This window comes from Schistocerca gregaria, chromosome 7, assembly GCF_023897955.1.
Source record: "Schistocerca gregaria isolate iqSchGreg1 chromosome 7, iqSchGreg1.2, whole genome shotgun sequence".
Lineage (NCBI taxonomy): Eukaryota > Metazoa > Arthropoda > Insecta > Orthoptera > Acrididae > Schistocerca > Schistocerca gregaria.
In genome coordinates, this window is record NC_064926.1 from 562,747,826 (window position 1) to 562,766,110 (window position 18,285).

General features: G+C 45.1%; 1 protein-coding gene across 3 annotated transcripts in view; it reads left to right on the plus strand.

Annotated features, from left to right (window-relative positions):
* Positions 1-18,285, plus strand: part of LOC126281616 (torso-like protein) — a 316,979-nt gene that overhangs the window by 210,004 nt on the left and 88,690 nt on the right. For all 3 annotated transcript variants that reach the window (XM_049980736.1, XM_049980737.1, XM_049980735.1), the window contains exon 3: positions 7,303-7,584. In XM_049980736.1, the coding sequence (XP_049836693.1) occupies positions 7,303-7,584 (282 nt within the window). The remainder of the gene's footprint in view (positions 1-7,302; positions 7,585-18,285) is intronic.

Genomic DNA, 18,285 nt, shown 5'->3' on the forward strand with positions numbered 1-18,285 from the left:
TTCCGAGGTGATTCATAATGTTTGAATACAGTATATGCTCGAAAACCCTACTGCAAACCGACGTCAATGATATAGGTCTGTAGTTAAATGGATTACTCCTACTACCCTTCTTGAACACTGGTGCGACCTGCGCAATTTTCCGATCTGTAGGTACAGATCTATCGGTGAGCGAGCGGTTGTATATGAGTGCTAAGTAGGGAGCTATAGTATCAGCGTAATCTGAAAGGAACCTAATCGGTATACAATCTGGACCTGAAGACTTGGCCGTATCAAGCGATTTGAGTTGCTTCGCAACCCCTAAGGTATCTACTTCAAATTCTGGAATATTCCATTCGTCTTCCCTGGTGAAGGAATTTCGGAAAACTGCGTTCAATAACTCCGCTTTAGCGGCACAGTCGTCGATAACAGTACCATCGGCACTGCGCAGCGAAGGTATTGACTGCGTCTTGCCGCTTGTGTACTTTACATACGACCAGAATTTCTTCGGATTTTCTACCAAATTTCGAGACAATGTTTCGTTGTGGAACCTATTAAAGGCATCTCGCATCGAAGTACGTGCCAAATTTCGCGCGTCTGTAAATTTTAGCCCATCTTCAGGATTTCGCGTTCTTCTGAACTTCGCATGCTTTTTCCGTTGCCTCTGCAACAGCGTTCGGACCTTTTTTTAGTATTTAAGAAATAGAGCACTTAGGGACTTCCAACGAACCTCATTCATGATTTCACATAACATTAAACTAATGCAAGGTTTCCTATAACTGATTCTCGGTGCCCTCAGTTACACCCACATAACTTCTGTCTCACTGACCTCTGAACAGAATGATAACCGCAGAACTCTCGATGATCACCTGTTATTTCAATACCATTATTGTTATAACTTTCATCAGTTCCGTCTGAAATCTGCATAATAACCGACAATCAGATGAATGTTATGTTTTATCGACTTCTGCTAAGCGTAGCCCTTCACGCATTAAAAAAAACCCTAAATGTAAGTATACATTGGAACAATCGGTTAAATGACCAACTTCCCTGATAATAATGTAACATGGAGCACAATGAGGCAATAATGAGCAGTTAGTAAAATTAATTTTTAGTTATGAAAGGAATAAATCCAAACACGATTATCACTCGTCATGAGAAATGATAAATGAGTTGATGTGTCACATCCATTTTGTTAAGGACATTTAATTTTGCTTGCCCTCCTTCACTGTTGTGTACACTACACTCGTCTTTGTGATATGTATTGTAGTGTATTTCAATTGAAAAGTTACGCTGGCCGCCTATTATTCGGCGGCACAGCAAACACTGAGTTTTCACCAACGGCTGCAAAACAGAATTGAAGTTCCCAGACATTTTTAAACCACTGAGAACATAGATCTCCCGTCCTTTTTGCTTTTTTGCAGTACCTGCCATTTCTCAGTACTTCTCTGTTAAGGTTACGGTTACCAGGGGTAAACGAGACTGGATATGTTGCGCTCTTGCTGGTATCACATAAACAGGAAAGTGGAGCCGCCGCCGTTCATGTAGGACACATGTCTAATAACAGATGTCGCTGTCGCACACTTGCGCACATGTGCAGCACTTCCGCACGTCTGCACACTGTGCAGCGTTTGGCCGGCTCTGCGTTAAGGTATCACGAAGCAAATACCGTCCGCACTCGCGGAATGTTACGTGAGACCACGTACTGCTTATACGTTTGTGACTATTACAGCGCCATCTATCACAAAGCGCAAAAACTGGTCCAACTAAAACATTCATATTTCTTTACGTACTACACGAATATGTAATAACAATGGAGGTTCACATTTTAAAAAAAAAAAACGCTGTTGATATCCGCTTGACCTATGGCAGCGGCATCTATCGGGCCAACCATAGCGGCATCTGGTTTCCCCCTTCAAGCCAGACGAGTTTCGTTCTTTGTAGTTTTTTCATTTGATCCTTATTTCGTGAGATATTTGGTCCAGTCACTATCGGTGGATCACCCTGTATATGCAGCGCCACACTCGGAGGCAGGTGGTGCTGCATGGATACGCTACGCTCGCCGCGTACGCCGCGCCAGCCACAGTACTTGCTCGTCATACACAGCACATCTTCAAAAGAGATAACCCTTCCCCGGACTTTGGGCCACCCAGTTTATATCCCTCTAGTGGAATGCGGACGAGCGTAATCGCTGGCGATAATGGCATATGAGATCGTGCTTCTGTGTAAGTTCCACACACACACACACACACACACACACACACACACACACACACCAACGGAGACTTCGAAGAATAGCGGAATGGTCGTGCTATTAATGAATAGGATGCTCTGGAAGGAAATTAAATGAATGAGCCGTCCGTTCCAATTTTTCGAAATGTTCGTGACGCACTGCCAAATTTTAGACCACGACTTGTCATCTGCCTACCGGAGCATAACACGAACTCCACTTAACCATCTCGCGCGACAGCATTTATAGCTAACGCAAAATTCGAATGACACCCAGCTGGTGTCAAATATCGGAACAAGTAATCGACACGTTCATTGTTTATTGTTTCAGTGAATAATTTTACTGTGCAAACCGCACTGTATGGAACACAAAGAAGATATTGTCCACAGCCAAGAAAAAGCTGCGCAAGGTCTACTCGCAAAACAGTTTCTTGATATTCCGAATGATATTGGTATAAAATAAACAATTCGTTCGTGGACACTTGAGCAAGAAATAACTACAGCCACAAGAATATTGTAACTTGAACTGCGTTGCTGTTATTCTTGTTATGGTTCGGCAGTGACGACGACATTGCGAAATTTCTACTTTCCGACTCGGAACTACCGAGGCTGGCAGCTGTACATTGGTCGTTTTTTACTAGGCCACTGCTTTATGGAACGTGTTGGACCTTCGAGGAAATAATCGTACCAGAAAAAAAACCTTGCCTTTGTGCACTGCTGGTTGACACTCTTTTCAGATTTACGTTTCATCGGCGTCTTGCATGTAAATAGCTTTGTAGGCCTTGTATCACATGACAGCAAGGTGTTTGTTAGACTTACTTCCAAGCTGTTTTGCGTCAGTTAAATACCTCCTAAGGGGAAAAAAAACCATGAGGCGCCACGAAGGAATTATCTGAATGGGTAGATTTGTACATGTACAGACAAACAAATTCTTTCAATATCAGAAAAATATGATGATTTATTCAAGAGAAAGAGCTTCGCAAGTTGAGCAAATCAGTAACGCGCTGGTCCGCGTCTGGGCCTTGTGCAAGCAGTTATTCGGCTTGACCTTCATAGACAGAGCTGTTGGATGTTATCCTGACGCATATCGTGCCAGATTCTGTCCAGCTGGCGTGTTAGACCTCTCCCCAATTCATAACGATTTGAGCATTATTGTCTGGGCCCTCTAACCGTTTCTGGATTTTGGTGAACTACAGCGCCAGTTGCACAGAATTTGGAACGACATTCCTCAGGAGGACATACAACAACACTCTCAGTCAATACGAAGCCGCGTAACTGCTTACATAAGGGGCAGAGGTGCACCAACACGTTACTGACTTGCTCAATTTCTGAAGTTCGTCCTCGTGAATAAATAATCCAGTTTTTCTGAAATTGTAATCATTTGTTTATCTGTACATGTTTATATCAACTATCTATTTCCGTCTTGTATTTGTCTTGGAGTGTATATGACAATAACTGATCTTGAACTTTTGTATCTCTAGTCTAAACACCAGATGTATCGTAGTATCCCTCCCGTTACCACGCAGCGAACACAAATGTACACCTCTAAAATCCAGCCATAAACTTCGTGTTACTGGAAAGAAGCGTGCACGGAAAAACAAATAATAACTGCAGCAAAATATGCTAGCTATAGCGTATTCTGATGCATAGGGCGTGTTACGATCTTTTTAGCGAAAATTGACACGAATAAAAGTACACGATAGTACCAGCAACCACGTTCCACTAAACACGGGTGTAAAGCCAAGTCGTTTGTCTTGTCTTAAAACTTCACAATTCAGATATATTTGAAGTGCGATAATCTTTCAGAGTGAAGTCAATGCCGGTTCTTAACCACAAATGCGCAGTTATCTCGCAAACGGCTGGGTCTCGGTCTACATAATCCACCAGATTAATATCCTCTGGCACTGTTTAAAATTTTAAGATCCTAAGTAAAACAATGAATTTTATATTCTCAGTTGGCACCTCATATGCCATGTCTGATTTCGAAGATCATTCGACGACGTGTCAAATGTTTCTCTAATGCGTTTAATTTATCATTTCTAGACAAGTCATTTCACGAAACATCTGATCGTATTTTTCAATTTTTTATTTAATTTTTTTAAATGAGAGTAAAATATCACATCAGTATAACTTCGCAGAATAGCTGATCTTTAAGAGATAAAGTTTTTGATATTTGATAGACGTAGATAGTAGGAGCTGTTCGTGAAATATGTAACTTTTCGTTCAAATAACTATTTAACTTTTTCGTATTACTCGGGTTACCTTCAAGCAGTGGAATATCCTTTTGCAACACCACACATCAAGCTGGTTAATTTGATGCCCTTTCACTCATCGTCTGGCATTGAAAATTCGGACAAATATCCACAGTTTAATTTCTAGGGAAATCTTGTTTCAGCTTCCCTGACTGACGTCCATTAAATCTTAATTCATTATATCTGTTTCGTATAGTGTGATTTCAACAAATTTGTCTCTTAATTTGATGTCATCTGTCCATTTCAATTTAATCTCATTTATAAATGTAGCACCGCAGTGGCAAATGACTTTTATATCCTGATGGTTAACGCATAATTTTTTATCACCTGTTAAGTACGTCAGTATCACAGCATGGTATCAGCACTACGAATTTGCAGATAAAGAGCGATCCTGTACGGACATTCGTTCCCCACATCTCCTATGCACCGCTCCCTCGATATGATGCTACTGAAAATTATCTTAGAGGTGACTTTAACGACATGAAGGACAAAGACATACATGGCAGGAACGTTACAGTAAACAGCAAAACTCGTATACGATGAAGAAACATTCAGTCTTGGTTGCAGGGATGCCTGTGTTATTTATTTACTAATGACGCGTTTCCCGTGATTCAGGCATCTTTAGATTGCCTGAATATTAGTTGGCGTTAGGTACATGGGATACCGAGCACACAGAACGTCCCAACAAATAACTGTCCTCGTCAAATATCTGGAAACATTGTACGCTGCCCGTGTTGAGATATGCGGCGTAATCTAATGAATGCAGAACAGGATTAGTCTTTGTAGGTCTGCTCCTCTTCTGCACTCATTAGATTACGTCGCATATCTCATAAAGGACAGCGTGCAATGTTTCCAGACATTTGACGAGGGCAGTTATTTGTTGAGATCGTTATGTGTGCTCGGTATCCCGTGTACCTAATGTCTTCTAATATTCAGCCAGTCTGAAGATGCCTGAATCAGGCGAAACCGTCACTGGCAAATAAATAACACATGCATCCTTGCAACCAAGACTGACTAGTTTCATCACCATATGCAAGTATTACTGGTTGCTGTACCATCCCTGCCATGTACTGGAAAACGTCACTGTCCTTCAATTTGTTAAAGTCGTCTGTAAGGCAATTTTCAGCAGCATCACATCGAGGAATACTTTACACCAGTGGAAGCATAGTTGGAGGCGACAGGTTCCATCTGCGTACTGCTGATGGAAGCAGTCCAGTCCTCTAGCTATCTGTTCGTCGTGCCGCGCGGGGTAGCCGTGCGGTGTCGGCCACCTTATCACGGTCCCCGCGGCTTCCCCCGTCGAGGGTTCGAGTACTCCGTGGTGTGTGTGTTGACCTTAGCTTAAGTTAGTTTAAGTTAGATTAAGTAGTGCGTAAGCTTAGGGACCGATGACCTCAGCAGTATGGTCCCATAAGATATTACCACAAATTTCCAAAATTTTTTATTCATCATAATCATCATCACCAGTGTAGAGTTCCAGTTTCCCAGGTACTGTTAATGAGTCTCTTCCGCTGCCTTTTGTTCATGTGTGATCTGTGACGGAGGACATCATCCACTGTCTTTCCTCTAGCGGCGAGGTCATCATTAATCGTGTGCATCTATCGGGTTTTGGGTTTTCCTTCCAGCACTCTTTCCAAATTTATTCGGGCTCTTCCTGCACGCTGGAACCTAGCTGTCTAATGCCAGTTACAGGGTGACAATTATTGAACGATATGAAATAGAATCGTGCCATAACTTCTGAACGCTTTGCGTTAGGACGTTCAAACTGCACCATTGTGCGCGAAGAATGATGGGAATAACTATGCGCATGTATGGTTTGGTTCAGCAACGAAAACCCACCTTTATTTGGATGGGTTTGTCAGTAAGCGAAACGGGCGCGTTTGCAGACTGAGAATCCGCATTTCGTGATTTCTCTTCACTCTCAACAGGTGAATGTGTGGTGTTCAATGTCCAGTCATGGAATAATCGGAGCGATTTTGCTTGATGGAACGGTGGCTACCAAACGATTCGGGAAGGTTTAAGAGGACGACTTCATTCCCATTATCCAAAGTGACCCTGATTTCGACAAGATGTAGTTCATGCAAGAACGAGCTCGACACCGTCGTAGCAGGAGAGTGTTTGATGTCCTTGAGGAGCACATTCTTGACCGCATTCTGGCTCTGCAGCACCCAAAGGCCGCTGGCATGCGCCTCGATTGGCCGCCATATTCCCAGGATCAGAAGACATGCGACTCCTTTTTGTTGTGCTATATTAAGGACATGGTGTACTAAAATAACCCCAAAACAGCCATTCAGTAGGTCACTGACAGCATTGATGTTGCGACACTTTAGCGGGTCATGCAGAATTTCGCTATTCGCCTGCACCACATTATTGCCAATGAAATGAAATTATGGTGTGGCATTGTTGGCTGGGAGGCCCCATGCAGGGAAGTTCAGCCACCATATTGCAAGTCCTTTTTAGCTGACGCCACTTCGGCGGCGTGCGAGTCAATGATGATGAAAAGACGATGAAGAACACACAAGACCCAGTCATCGCGAGGCACAGAAAATCCCTGACCCCGCCGGGAATCGAACCCGGGACCCCATGTGCTGTACGTGAGAACGCTACCGCAAGACTACGGTGTATCAAACATGTTGTAACCTATATCTGAATGTCTGTTGTGACGTTTACATGTTCAATGAAGTGTGTGCGCACGGTAGTTTGTAACTAACTGATGCGTTTTCTCATGCAGTTCAGTAATTGTCACCCAGTATTTTAAATGAGAGTGTAGTAGGGGGTGAGATGGTAAGCACGGTGGAAGACCTTTTTTTTGCTGACGCCGCGGCGCGGCCGGCGGTGTGCGCAGGGCGACTTCCACATGGAGTTCTGCGACAACCTGAAGCAGCTGATGCAGGCGTACTTCCGCGACTTCTCGGTGGAGCGGCTGGAGCGGCCGTGGCGCGCCTTCTCCGGCGGCTGGTCGCGCGCCTCGCTGTCGCGCCACCTGGGCATCGCGTCCACGTTCGCGTCCGGCGCCGCCCAGCACTGCTACGTGCTGGTGAGGGTGGCCCGGCACCGCCGGCGCGCCGCCCTCGCCCAGGGGGCGCCGCTCACGCTGCTGGACGCCGTGCGCCACGAGGCCGACAAGGTGAGCCAGCATAGTGGAGGGTACCGCGGCAGTGCTGCCGGCAGGGAACGGCTGTCAGTGGCACAGTTCGCCACTCTTCAGCCGAGTGACACGACAACTAAAACAAGAATAAAATGATACGTACATAAGGAGATAAAAAAGGGGAACATAAAACAGAGTAAGGGGAGCAAATGGAGGTAAAAATACACTGACATGGAGACATTCATGGGGGACAGTTAAAAAAGTCACCAGAAAGTTTAAAAAACACAGTTGGCGATTCTTAAAACACTGAGAAGACACTGAATGCGCATGCTCAGGTTAGAAGTCGGCCACAGTATTAAAAACACTCCAGAACAACACACTTAAAACCCACTCGGAGCACACACGACGAAGAATAAAACTGCCAGGTGGGACCTGCCGAGGGAAAGGTCGGAGAGGATGGAAAAGGAGGGGAGAGCAAGGGGCAGCAGGGGAAGCGGCAGGATGAAGAGAGGAGGGGTGTCAGTGGGTACATGAAGGGGGAGGAGACACGTGGGGTGGGAGATGAAGAGGGAAGACAAGGCAGGAGGAAGTGCAGAGACATTGGAAAGGGGCCACAAGAGAGGGAAAGGGAATAGGAGGTGGAAGCCGCTCATGAGGAGGGAGGGGGAGGAGAGGGAGCCCTGAGGAGGAGTCAGGAAGATGGAGTTAGAGTTCGTAGGAAGTGTAGATGACAGGGCGAAGCTCATCATCTGGGAGGGATAGACGGTGAAAATTGCGTTAGGAAAGGAGGCAGATGGTGTGGAGATGGGGAGAGGGTGGGACACAACGGTAAAGGCGCGGCAACTGGTCGGGGTTGAGGGTGATCGAGGCGGCGGACAATATACAGGGTGTTACAAAAAGGTACGGCCAAACTTTCAGGAAACATTCCTCACACACAATTAAAGAAAAGATGTTATGTGGACATGTGTCCGGAAACGCTTAATTTGCATGTTAGAGCTCACTTTAGTTTCGTCAGTATGTACTGTAATTCCTCGATTCACCAATTGAAGGAAGGTAATATTGACTTCGGTGCTTGTGTTAACATGCGACACATTGCTCTATAGTCTTAGCATCAAGCACAACAGTATGTAGCATCAACAGTTTAGTGTTCATCACGAACGTGGTTTTGCAGTCAGTGCAATGTTTACAATTGCGGAGTTGGCAGATGCCCATTTGATGTATGGATTAGCACGGGGCAACAGCTGTGGCGCGGTACGCTTGTATCGAGACAGATTTCCAGGACGAAGGTGTCCCGACAGGAAGACGTTCGAAGCGATTAATCGGCGTCTTAGGGAGCATGGAACATTCCAGCCTATGACTCGCGACTGGGGAAGACCTAGAACGACGAGGACATCTGCAATGCACGAGGCAATTCTCCGTGCAGTTGACGATAACCGTAATGTCAGCGTCAGAGAAGTTGCTGCTGTGCAAGGTAACGTTGACAACGTCACTGTATGGAGAGTGCTACGGGAGAACCAGTTGTTTCCGTACCATGTACAGCATGTGCAGGCACTAACAGCAGCTGATTGGACTCTACGGGTACACTTCTGCGAATGGTTCATAGAACAATGTGCTAATCCTCATTCCAGTGAAAATGTTCTCTTTAGCGGGGAGGCTTCATTCCAAAGTGATCAAATTGTAAATTTTCACAATGAACAAGTGTGGGCTGACGAGAATCCACACGCAATTGTGCAATCACGTCATCAACACAGATTTTCTGTGAACGTTTGGGCAGACATTGTTGGTGATGTCTTCATTGGGCCCCATGTTCTTCCACCTACGCTCAATGGAGCACGTTATCATGATTTCATACGGGATACTCTACCTGTGCTGCTAGAACATGTGCCTTTACAAGTACGACACAACATGTGGTTCATGCACGATGGAGCTCCTGCACATTTCAGTCGAAGCGTTCGTACGCTTCTCGAAAACAGATTCGTTGATCGATGGATTGGTAGAGGCGGACCAATTCCGTGGCCTCCAAGCTCTGCTGACCTCAACCCTCTTGACTTTCACTTATGGGGGCATTGTCTATGCAACCCCTGTACCAAATATAGAGACTCTTCGTGCTCGTATTGTCGACGGCTGTGATACAATACGCCATTACCTAGGGCTGCATCAGCGCAACAGGGATTCCATGCGACGGAGGGTGAATGTATGTATCCTCGCTAACGGAAGACATTTTGAACATTTCCTGTAACAAAGTGTTTGAAGTCACGCTGGTACGTTGTGTTGCTGTGTGTTTCCATTCCATGATTAATGTGATTTGAAGAGAAGTAATAAAATGAGCTCTAACATGGAAAGTAAGTGTTTCCGATGTCCATTTAACATATTTTCTTTCTTTGCGTGTGAGGAATGTTTCTTGAGAGTTTGGCTGTGCCTTTTTGTAACTCCCTGTATAGTGTGCGGATGTTGAGAAGGAAGAGGAGGAGGTGGGGGAGGGGATGAGGTCGTAGAGGATGTGCGTGGGGGACGGAAGGCGGATGTGGAAGGCGAGACGGAGCGCATGGCGTTCGAGGATTTGGAGGGCTTGATAGAACCGGGGAGGGGCGTAATCCAATGTACGCTGTCATAACAGAAGATGCGGCGGATCAAGGATTTGTAGGTGTGAAGGATGGTGGAAGGATGCAGACCCCACGTCTGGCCGGACAGGAGTTTCAGGAGGCGGAGTCTGATGTGAGCTTTGTTTTGGGTGGTAAGGAGATGGGGAGTCCAGGTGAGGTGGCGGTCGAGTGTGAGGCCAAGGTATGTGAGGGTAGGAGTGAGGTGGATAGGACGGCCATAAATGGTGAGGTAGACATCATGGAGGCGGAAGGAGCGGGTGGTGCGGCCTATGATGATCGCCTGGGTCTTGGAGGGATTAACACGGAGGAACCACTGGTTGCACCAAGCGGTGAACTGGTCAGGGTGGGTTTGGAGGGTGCGTTGCCGGCAGAGGCGCACTGGAGAGCCTATATAGGGAGAGCGTGGCCAGTCTGCCCGTAGCCGACACCTTCCTACCAGATCGCGCTCGGGACATGGAACTAGGTAGCGACACAAACACTAAGCTAGCCACTTCACGAGTAAAATAAGGCGTGTGTTTGACACACGAGACCACAGCAGACCTCCAGCTTAATACTCGGTACATGATTAAAACAAATGCCATTCGTCTATGTTTATATAGGCCTGATAGATATGTGAGCAAATGGAAGTATCGTGAAGCAGTGTGTATGTCTGCCGAATTTCAACAGCTGTGTTTTATGATGCTATATAAACACTGACAACTGATTAATGAGAAAAAGAAATTTCATTTAATGTATCTCAGAGTACACGATGCTATTTCAGATTTTTCCGTGCGGATATTCATCGCTGTAATTGATAAACTCTTGTGTCTTTCCGTCCCTACATAATGCATTTTACGCGTGTGTCGATCTTAATTCAAAATAGGTAACTCAATATCCACACGATAGTTATAATTTACAGGAATGTGAGTAGCGAAGACTACAGAGCCAAGTGCGAGTCGCCAGGAGGGAGTACGTAGACTTAGGGTCCCGTATACATGTCAAAACACATCGTGTAGCACGAATTGTCACTCTAGAACCATTAAAAGTCTAGAAAATAAAGTTCAAAAAAACTTGGATTGAGCGCGATTCGAACTCACGACCTTTAGATTAGAAGGTTAAAACTCTACCGCAAGAGTTTTTTTTTTTTCTTCTTCTTCTTCTTCTTCTTCTTCTTCTTCTTCTTCCTTCGAGGTTGGGTCTGAGCGGACGTCACAAGACATCCGTTCAAGTTCATAGGCGATTCTTGGACTCAGTTGATTTTTAATACAGAGAGCACACGGCCCTCTAACCGAACACCCGCTACAATGTCATGTTGGTAGTACTCAGGTGTTCATATTCCTTTACTGTCATGGAGGGGATGTGTCAGTTAAAAGGTTGTTCTGTAATTTTTTAATTTCGTTTTGTAGGCATTATAATCATATAGAAAGAAATTGGTTGTTCGATAGACAAAGAAACCAAACTAACTTTCTAACAGTCTCTTCATTTCTTCGGAAAACAAGCATCTTCACTTCGGATTTGCACCCAACAGCGGAGCAACCAGGTATTCCTCTCTTGACTGTCCTTGATGATTTTGTAATTCATTTTACGAGTGAGACTCAGTAAATAACTTTAAATAAAAATTTTGCCTCTAAAATTGCTTTGAAGTTCTAAAAGTATCGTCATAGATTCGATCAACAGAGTGACTGTAAAGTAATTTACGTAAATAGAACCGACAGAGAACATGGAAAAGTCCTTCAATATTACTGTATTACAACCTGTACATAATTGTACAATGGTATTGGCGTTAGAAGCGTTGAAGAGAACCAATGGTACAGAATCACACACAGTATTTACTCGTACCAAGTCAGCGTCAATTTGGTGAAAACATGGCGTCCTCGGCTCTTAACCAGTCAGCGACGCTATCGCCATTGGCCACTCCCTCCCTCTATATACGCTCTCTAAGACGCACGAGACGCTACCTGCCGCTTACCTACTTTTGTCCGCCCACGTGAGCGCTACGGATAGTTTTTACACCGAATCTTTTATCTGCGATACTCATTTGGATTCAGCAACTTGGGACATTCCATCTCAGAACTATTGAAAACACGAACTGGGGGAGAAGAAAGTGTTGGGAATTACGAGGATCATAAATGAAGTTTAGTTCGAAGAATAAGACTCTTCACATTACAGTCACGTTTTCAAACTAATTACAGTAACGCACTTCCTGGACTATGGTTGGCTGGAGATCTTTGAAGTTATTGATCCTCAATTTCCTCACAGCCTGTTCCCGATGCTCCATTCCAACCACAAGAAATTTACGCCACAGACGAAGCACGTTTAGTATCCGGGCTATGTAAGTTTTACCCGAATTCCCCGAATCCTACTTCCAGACCGAAATAGCACAGCTCCATCACCTGCTGCAGCAAGTCATGCTAATACGACACATACAGACACGCTAGAATTATTTTAAGAAATTTTATTTAATCGTATGGCTAGCGCCCCCCGTCTGTCAGACCGTTCGCCGGGTGTTGGTCTTTCAATTTTAAGTCACTTCGGCGACCTGCAGTCGATGAGGATCATAGGATGATGAGGAGGACAGCACAACACCCAGTTCCTGGGCGGAGAAAATTCCCCGACCCGAGCCCACAAGACTGACAATCCGTCACGCTGACCATTCACCTACCGGGGGCGTACATTTTAAGAAATAAGATTTCCAAACAAAGGAGACAGGTTCCCGACTTCTTGTCTGAAACATTTGTAAATTTACTTTCAGGTATGCAATAATATAATTTCCAAATAAACACTGAAAAGCACTTCTATGTATGCTTTACAGTTACAACTGAAACAGTAACTGTCTCTGCAGACAACAAACAATTAGCTACCGAGTACACAGGTCACTAAAATCTTTTCCTCTAATGAGATTACTTTGCTTAAAACAGCGATCTTTTTTGTCAGTTAATCTCGGTAGATATCCACTACCTCGTCGAAATGTACACTACTGGCCATTAAAATTGCTACACCTCGAAGATGACGTGCTACAGACGCGAAATGTAACCGACAGGAAGAAGGTGCTGTGATATGCTTTTCAGAGCATTCACACAAGGTTGGCGCCTGTCACGACACCTACAACGTGCTGACATGGGCAACGTTTCCAACCGATTTCTCATACACAAACAGCATTTGACCGGGGTTGCCTGGTGAAACATTGTTGTGATGCCTCGTGTAAGGAGAAGAAATCACGTTTCCGACTTTGATAAAGGTCGGATTGTAGCCTATCGCGATTGCGGTTTATCGTATCGCTACATTGCTGCTCGCGTTGGTCGAGATCCATTGATTGTTAGGAGAATATGGAATCGGTGGGTTCAGGTGGGTAATACGGAACGCCGTGCTGGATCCCAACAGCCTCGTATCACTAGCAGTCGAGATGACAGACATCTTATCCGCATGGCTGTAACGGATCGTGCAGCCACGTCTCGATTCCTGAGTCAACAGATGAGGACGTTTGCAAGACAGCAACCATCTGCACGAACAGTCCGACGACGTTTGCAGCAGTACGGACTATCAGCTGGGAGACCATGGCTGGGGTTACCCTTGACGCTGCATCACAGGCACTGCGATGGTGTACTCGACGACAAACCTGGGTGTACGGATGGCAAAACGTCAGCTCCTGTTCACAGCATCATGATGGTCGCATCCGTGTTTGGCGACATCGCGGTGAACGCACATTGGAAGCGGGTATTCGTCATCGCCATACTGGCGTATCCCCTGGAGTGATGGTATGGGGTGCCATTGGTTACACGTCTCGGTCACCTCTTGTTCGCATTGACGGCGCTTTGAACAGTGGACGTTACATTTCAGACGTGTAACGACCCGTGGCTCTACCATTCATCTATCCCTTCGAAACCCTACATTTCAGCAGGATAATGCACGACCGCATGTTCCAGGTCCTGTACGGGCCTTTCTGGATACAGAAAATGTTCGACTGCTGCCCTGGCCAGCACATTCTCCAGATCTCTCACCAATTGAAATGGTGGCCGAGCAACTGGCTCGTCACAGTACGCGAGTCACTACTCTTGCTGAACTGTGGTACCGTGTTGAAGCTGCATGAGCAGCTGTACCTGTACACGCCATCCAAGCTCTGTTTGACTCAATGCCCAGGCGTATGAAGGTCGTTATTACGGCCAGAGGTGGTTGTTCAGGGTACTGATTTCTCAGGATCTATGCACCCAAAATGCGTGAAAATGTAATCACATGTCAGTTCTAGTATAATATATTTGTCCAATGGATACCCGTTTATCACCTGCATTTCTTCTTGGTGTAGCAGTTTTAATGGCCAGTAGTGTAATTTCTTAAATCATTACAACGCGTGTCAAATAAGCAGTTAATGCCACGATCAGTAAGGAAGGAATGTACGCAGAATTTCTTGTTCTCCATTCCATTATTATTTAGAAATTGCACACAAAGCTTGTCACTCTTGTTCTGAGCGGAGACTGAAGGCATTTCTCTGGCGTCTCTGCTAGCGTCTCGTACTGCCAGACCCGAGCGCTGCCAGCAGACCTGAAGTGGCGTCTCAGTGCGGCAGGGCGCTCGGGTTCTGTCGTGGCTACACGTATGCAAAGTGGCCTTGTTGACCTCACGTATTTCTTAGTTGCTCTAGAAGATAGTGAATAAGAAATGCGTTACCTACGAAATTAAACAAGAATCACAGTTGATCCTGGTTATTACATGAAACGCGCACAATTGACAAATCTAAACTAATACCGGTTGGTTATAATCGAGGTCCGGTTCTCAACAAAATGAGAAAAAAATAGGCAAAATTCGGATTTTTTTACGAAAAACATAGAAACGATCTGTTTTTGGGATTATCATTGATCATGCTTATAACTTTATTTTAGATTTTCAATACAAAAACAAAATGGCGCCTGTAATTATGATTTGATCAAGGGCCTGCGACTGTGAAGTACGCTGACTGCGTGCAGTGTAGTCGCTCAGGAGTTATCTGAAGTAAAAAATGGATTACAAAAAATGGTTCAAATGGCTCTGAGCACTATGGGACTTAACATCTGAGGCCATCAGTCCCCTACAACTTACAACTACTTAAACCTAACTAACCTAAGGACATCAGACATCACACACATCCACGCCCGAGGCAGGATTCGAACCTGCGACCGTACCGGTCGCGCGGTTCGAGACTGTAGCGCCTAGAACCGCTCGGCCAGTGCAGATGGCAAATCGATAACATCAGTCGATAATACATTAAATTTATGGGAGATTATACTTAAACGCAATGTAATCTAACTCGAACTATGAGTTCCATTTTTGGGGGTTTTGTTCGCTCTTTATGGCTTCACAAATAGTAATTAATATTAACAAATTTCGTATATTATATGTATAAGCTCCCAAGAAAAGTGTTAACTTTTCAGGGGTTTATGTTAGAAGTTATTAGGTTGAACCGTTTTTATTTTACGCTGCACGCAGTTTTGGAATATCTTTTCTCGGAAAAAACTTGTTCAAAGTTTAGGGAAACCTTTTATATGTATTATTAGTTCAATTTTCATATAAAAGCTTCGTGTTATTATATATTTTTCATGCCGCTGAACACCAATCTGCAGTTAAATTTTCAAAATTCAAATTAAGTAATCCAATATGGCGGACAAAAAATTTCGTTTTGACCAAAATTTCACCAAAAAAGGGTGTTACTGGTACTTTGGTTCAGTCTGCAGTTCCAGCACCGTACATCAGCCCTTCCTCTAACTCGAATTGTTCCCGGAAGGCACTTCCTAGGCCTTCTTGACGAGAAAAGCCGATACGGCTGAACAGGATATGCTGCGTTCGGCAACCGGAACACGTTGTTCGTCAGCTTTTTCGGCGAATATGTTGGCATGCACACTGCAGTATAAATCATTCTGTGAATGCGCATCACGTCACGACGAGTTTTCTACTTGAGCCGGGCGCCAGCGGCTGAAAGCGTCCCTCGGCGGCGGTGACACTGCTTCGAACAGTGGACTGTAGAAACTTTTGTAACGCATGGATTAAAAGTAACCTTTTCGTCTCAACATTCTAAACACATATACCTTTAAAAAATGCAATAAATATCGCATTTTTGACCGTTTTGATTGACAATCTGGCCATAAACTGACGGAGTTCCGAGTGCTGCAGTACGAGCTGTACACATCGCAAGACTCCTAAACATCGTAGGTGTGAAACTTCCTGGCAGATTAAAACTGTGTGCCGGACCGAGACTCGAACTCGGGACCTTTCCCATGGCCATGTGCTCTACCATCTGAGCTACCCAAGCACGACTCACGCCCCGTCATCACAGCTTTACTTCCGCCAGTACCTCGTCTCCTACCTTCCAAACTTTACAGAAGCCCTCCTGTAGGTCCCGAGTTCGAGTCTAGGTCGGGCACACAGTTTTAATCTGCTAGGAAGTTTCATATCAGCGCACACTCCGCTGCAGATTGAAAATCTCATCGTAGGAGTGTTCATTAGTCGGTGCTCCGTCGGAGTAAGCTGAAAAAATAACACGAGGTGGGGCAAATAACTCCAGCCCCGACGAGTGAATGCGATTGAACGTGAATCTATGCGTATACCTACATCTACATCTACATGACTACTCTGCAATTCACATTTAAGTGCTTGGCAGAGGGTTCATCGAACCACAATCATACTATCTCTCTACTATTCCACTCCCGAACAGCGAGCGGGAAAAACGAACACCTAAACCTTTCTGTTCGAGCTCGGATTTCTCTTATTTTATTTTGATGATCATTCCTACCTATGTAGGTTGGGCTCAACAAAATATTTTCGCATTCGGAAGAGAAAGTTGGTGACTGAAATTTCGTAAAAAGGTCTCGCCGCGACGAAAAACGTCTATGCTGTAATGACTTCCATTCCAACTCGTGTATCATATCTGCCACACTCTCTCCCCTATAACGCGATAATACAAAACGAGCTGCCCGTTTTTGCACCCTTTCGATGTCCTCCGTCAATCCCACCTGGTAAGGATCCCACACCGCGCAGCAATATTCTAACAGAGGACGAACGAGTGTAGTGTAAGCTGTCTCTTTAGTGGACTTGTTGCATCTTCTAAGTGTCCTGCCAATGAAACGCAACCTTTGGCTCGCCTTCCCCACAATATTTTCTTTGTGGTCTTTCCAAATGAAATTGTTCGTAATTTTAACACTCAGGTACTTAGTTGAATTGACAGCCTTGAGAATTGTACTATTTATCGAGTAATCGAATTCCAACGGATTTCTTTTGGAACTCATGTGGATCATCTCACACTTTTCGTTATTTAGCGTCAACTGACACCTGACACACCATACAGCAATCTTTTGTAAGTCGCTTTGCAGCTGTACTGGTCTTCGGATGACCTTACTAGACGGTAAATTACAGCATCATCTGCGAACAGTATAACCACACGCGTGATGCGCACATCACGTGTATGACCGGCACGTGATCCACAGCGGTTCAGTGCATAGCGCGGGCTGTGTCGGAGCAGCTGATGTTCGTTGTGGAAAGACGCATGACAGCAAAATAGTGGGAACGGTGTGGTCAGTTGTTAGGTGAGAAGTTTGACGGCGTCACTCAGTCCGAAATCGGCGTCAGACAAGATCTGTTTTGAAAAAGTCAAAAAACATTTAAAAAGTGCCCAGACACCAGATTATGCGGGACCTGCACATGCGTCCCTACCGATTGTCTGTTGTTCGTGCATTCAGCCCAGCAGATGCTCCTCAACGCCTCCAGTTTTGTGAGTGTCTGTTCACTGAGATAATAGTCGATGGCTTGGACGTGAATCTGTTTTTTTTTTTTTTTTTTTTTTTTTATGTCTGATGAATCTGGTTTCACCTGAGTGGTTGTGTCAAGTCAGAGAAACGCAGGTTCTGAGCAGCGGAGAATCCGCTTAACTTGTACGAAACACATTGCACGATGAGAAGGTTGGCGCTCGGTGTGTAGTGTCTGCAGGCCGCATTATGGTCCCGTCTTCGGTCATTGGACGCTGACTTCGGCACGTTACAGTGGCAAAATTCTGAAGCCATATGTGGCAAGCTTAACGGTGGAGGGAAAGACCTTCAGTGACTTCGAACGGGATGGGGCAACTGCCCATACAACTGGTCGAACCTTGGACTACATTTACAACAATCTTCATGTCCGACAGAGTTGTGGGCAGAGGTCA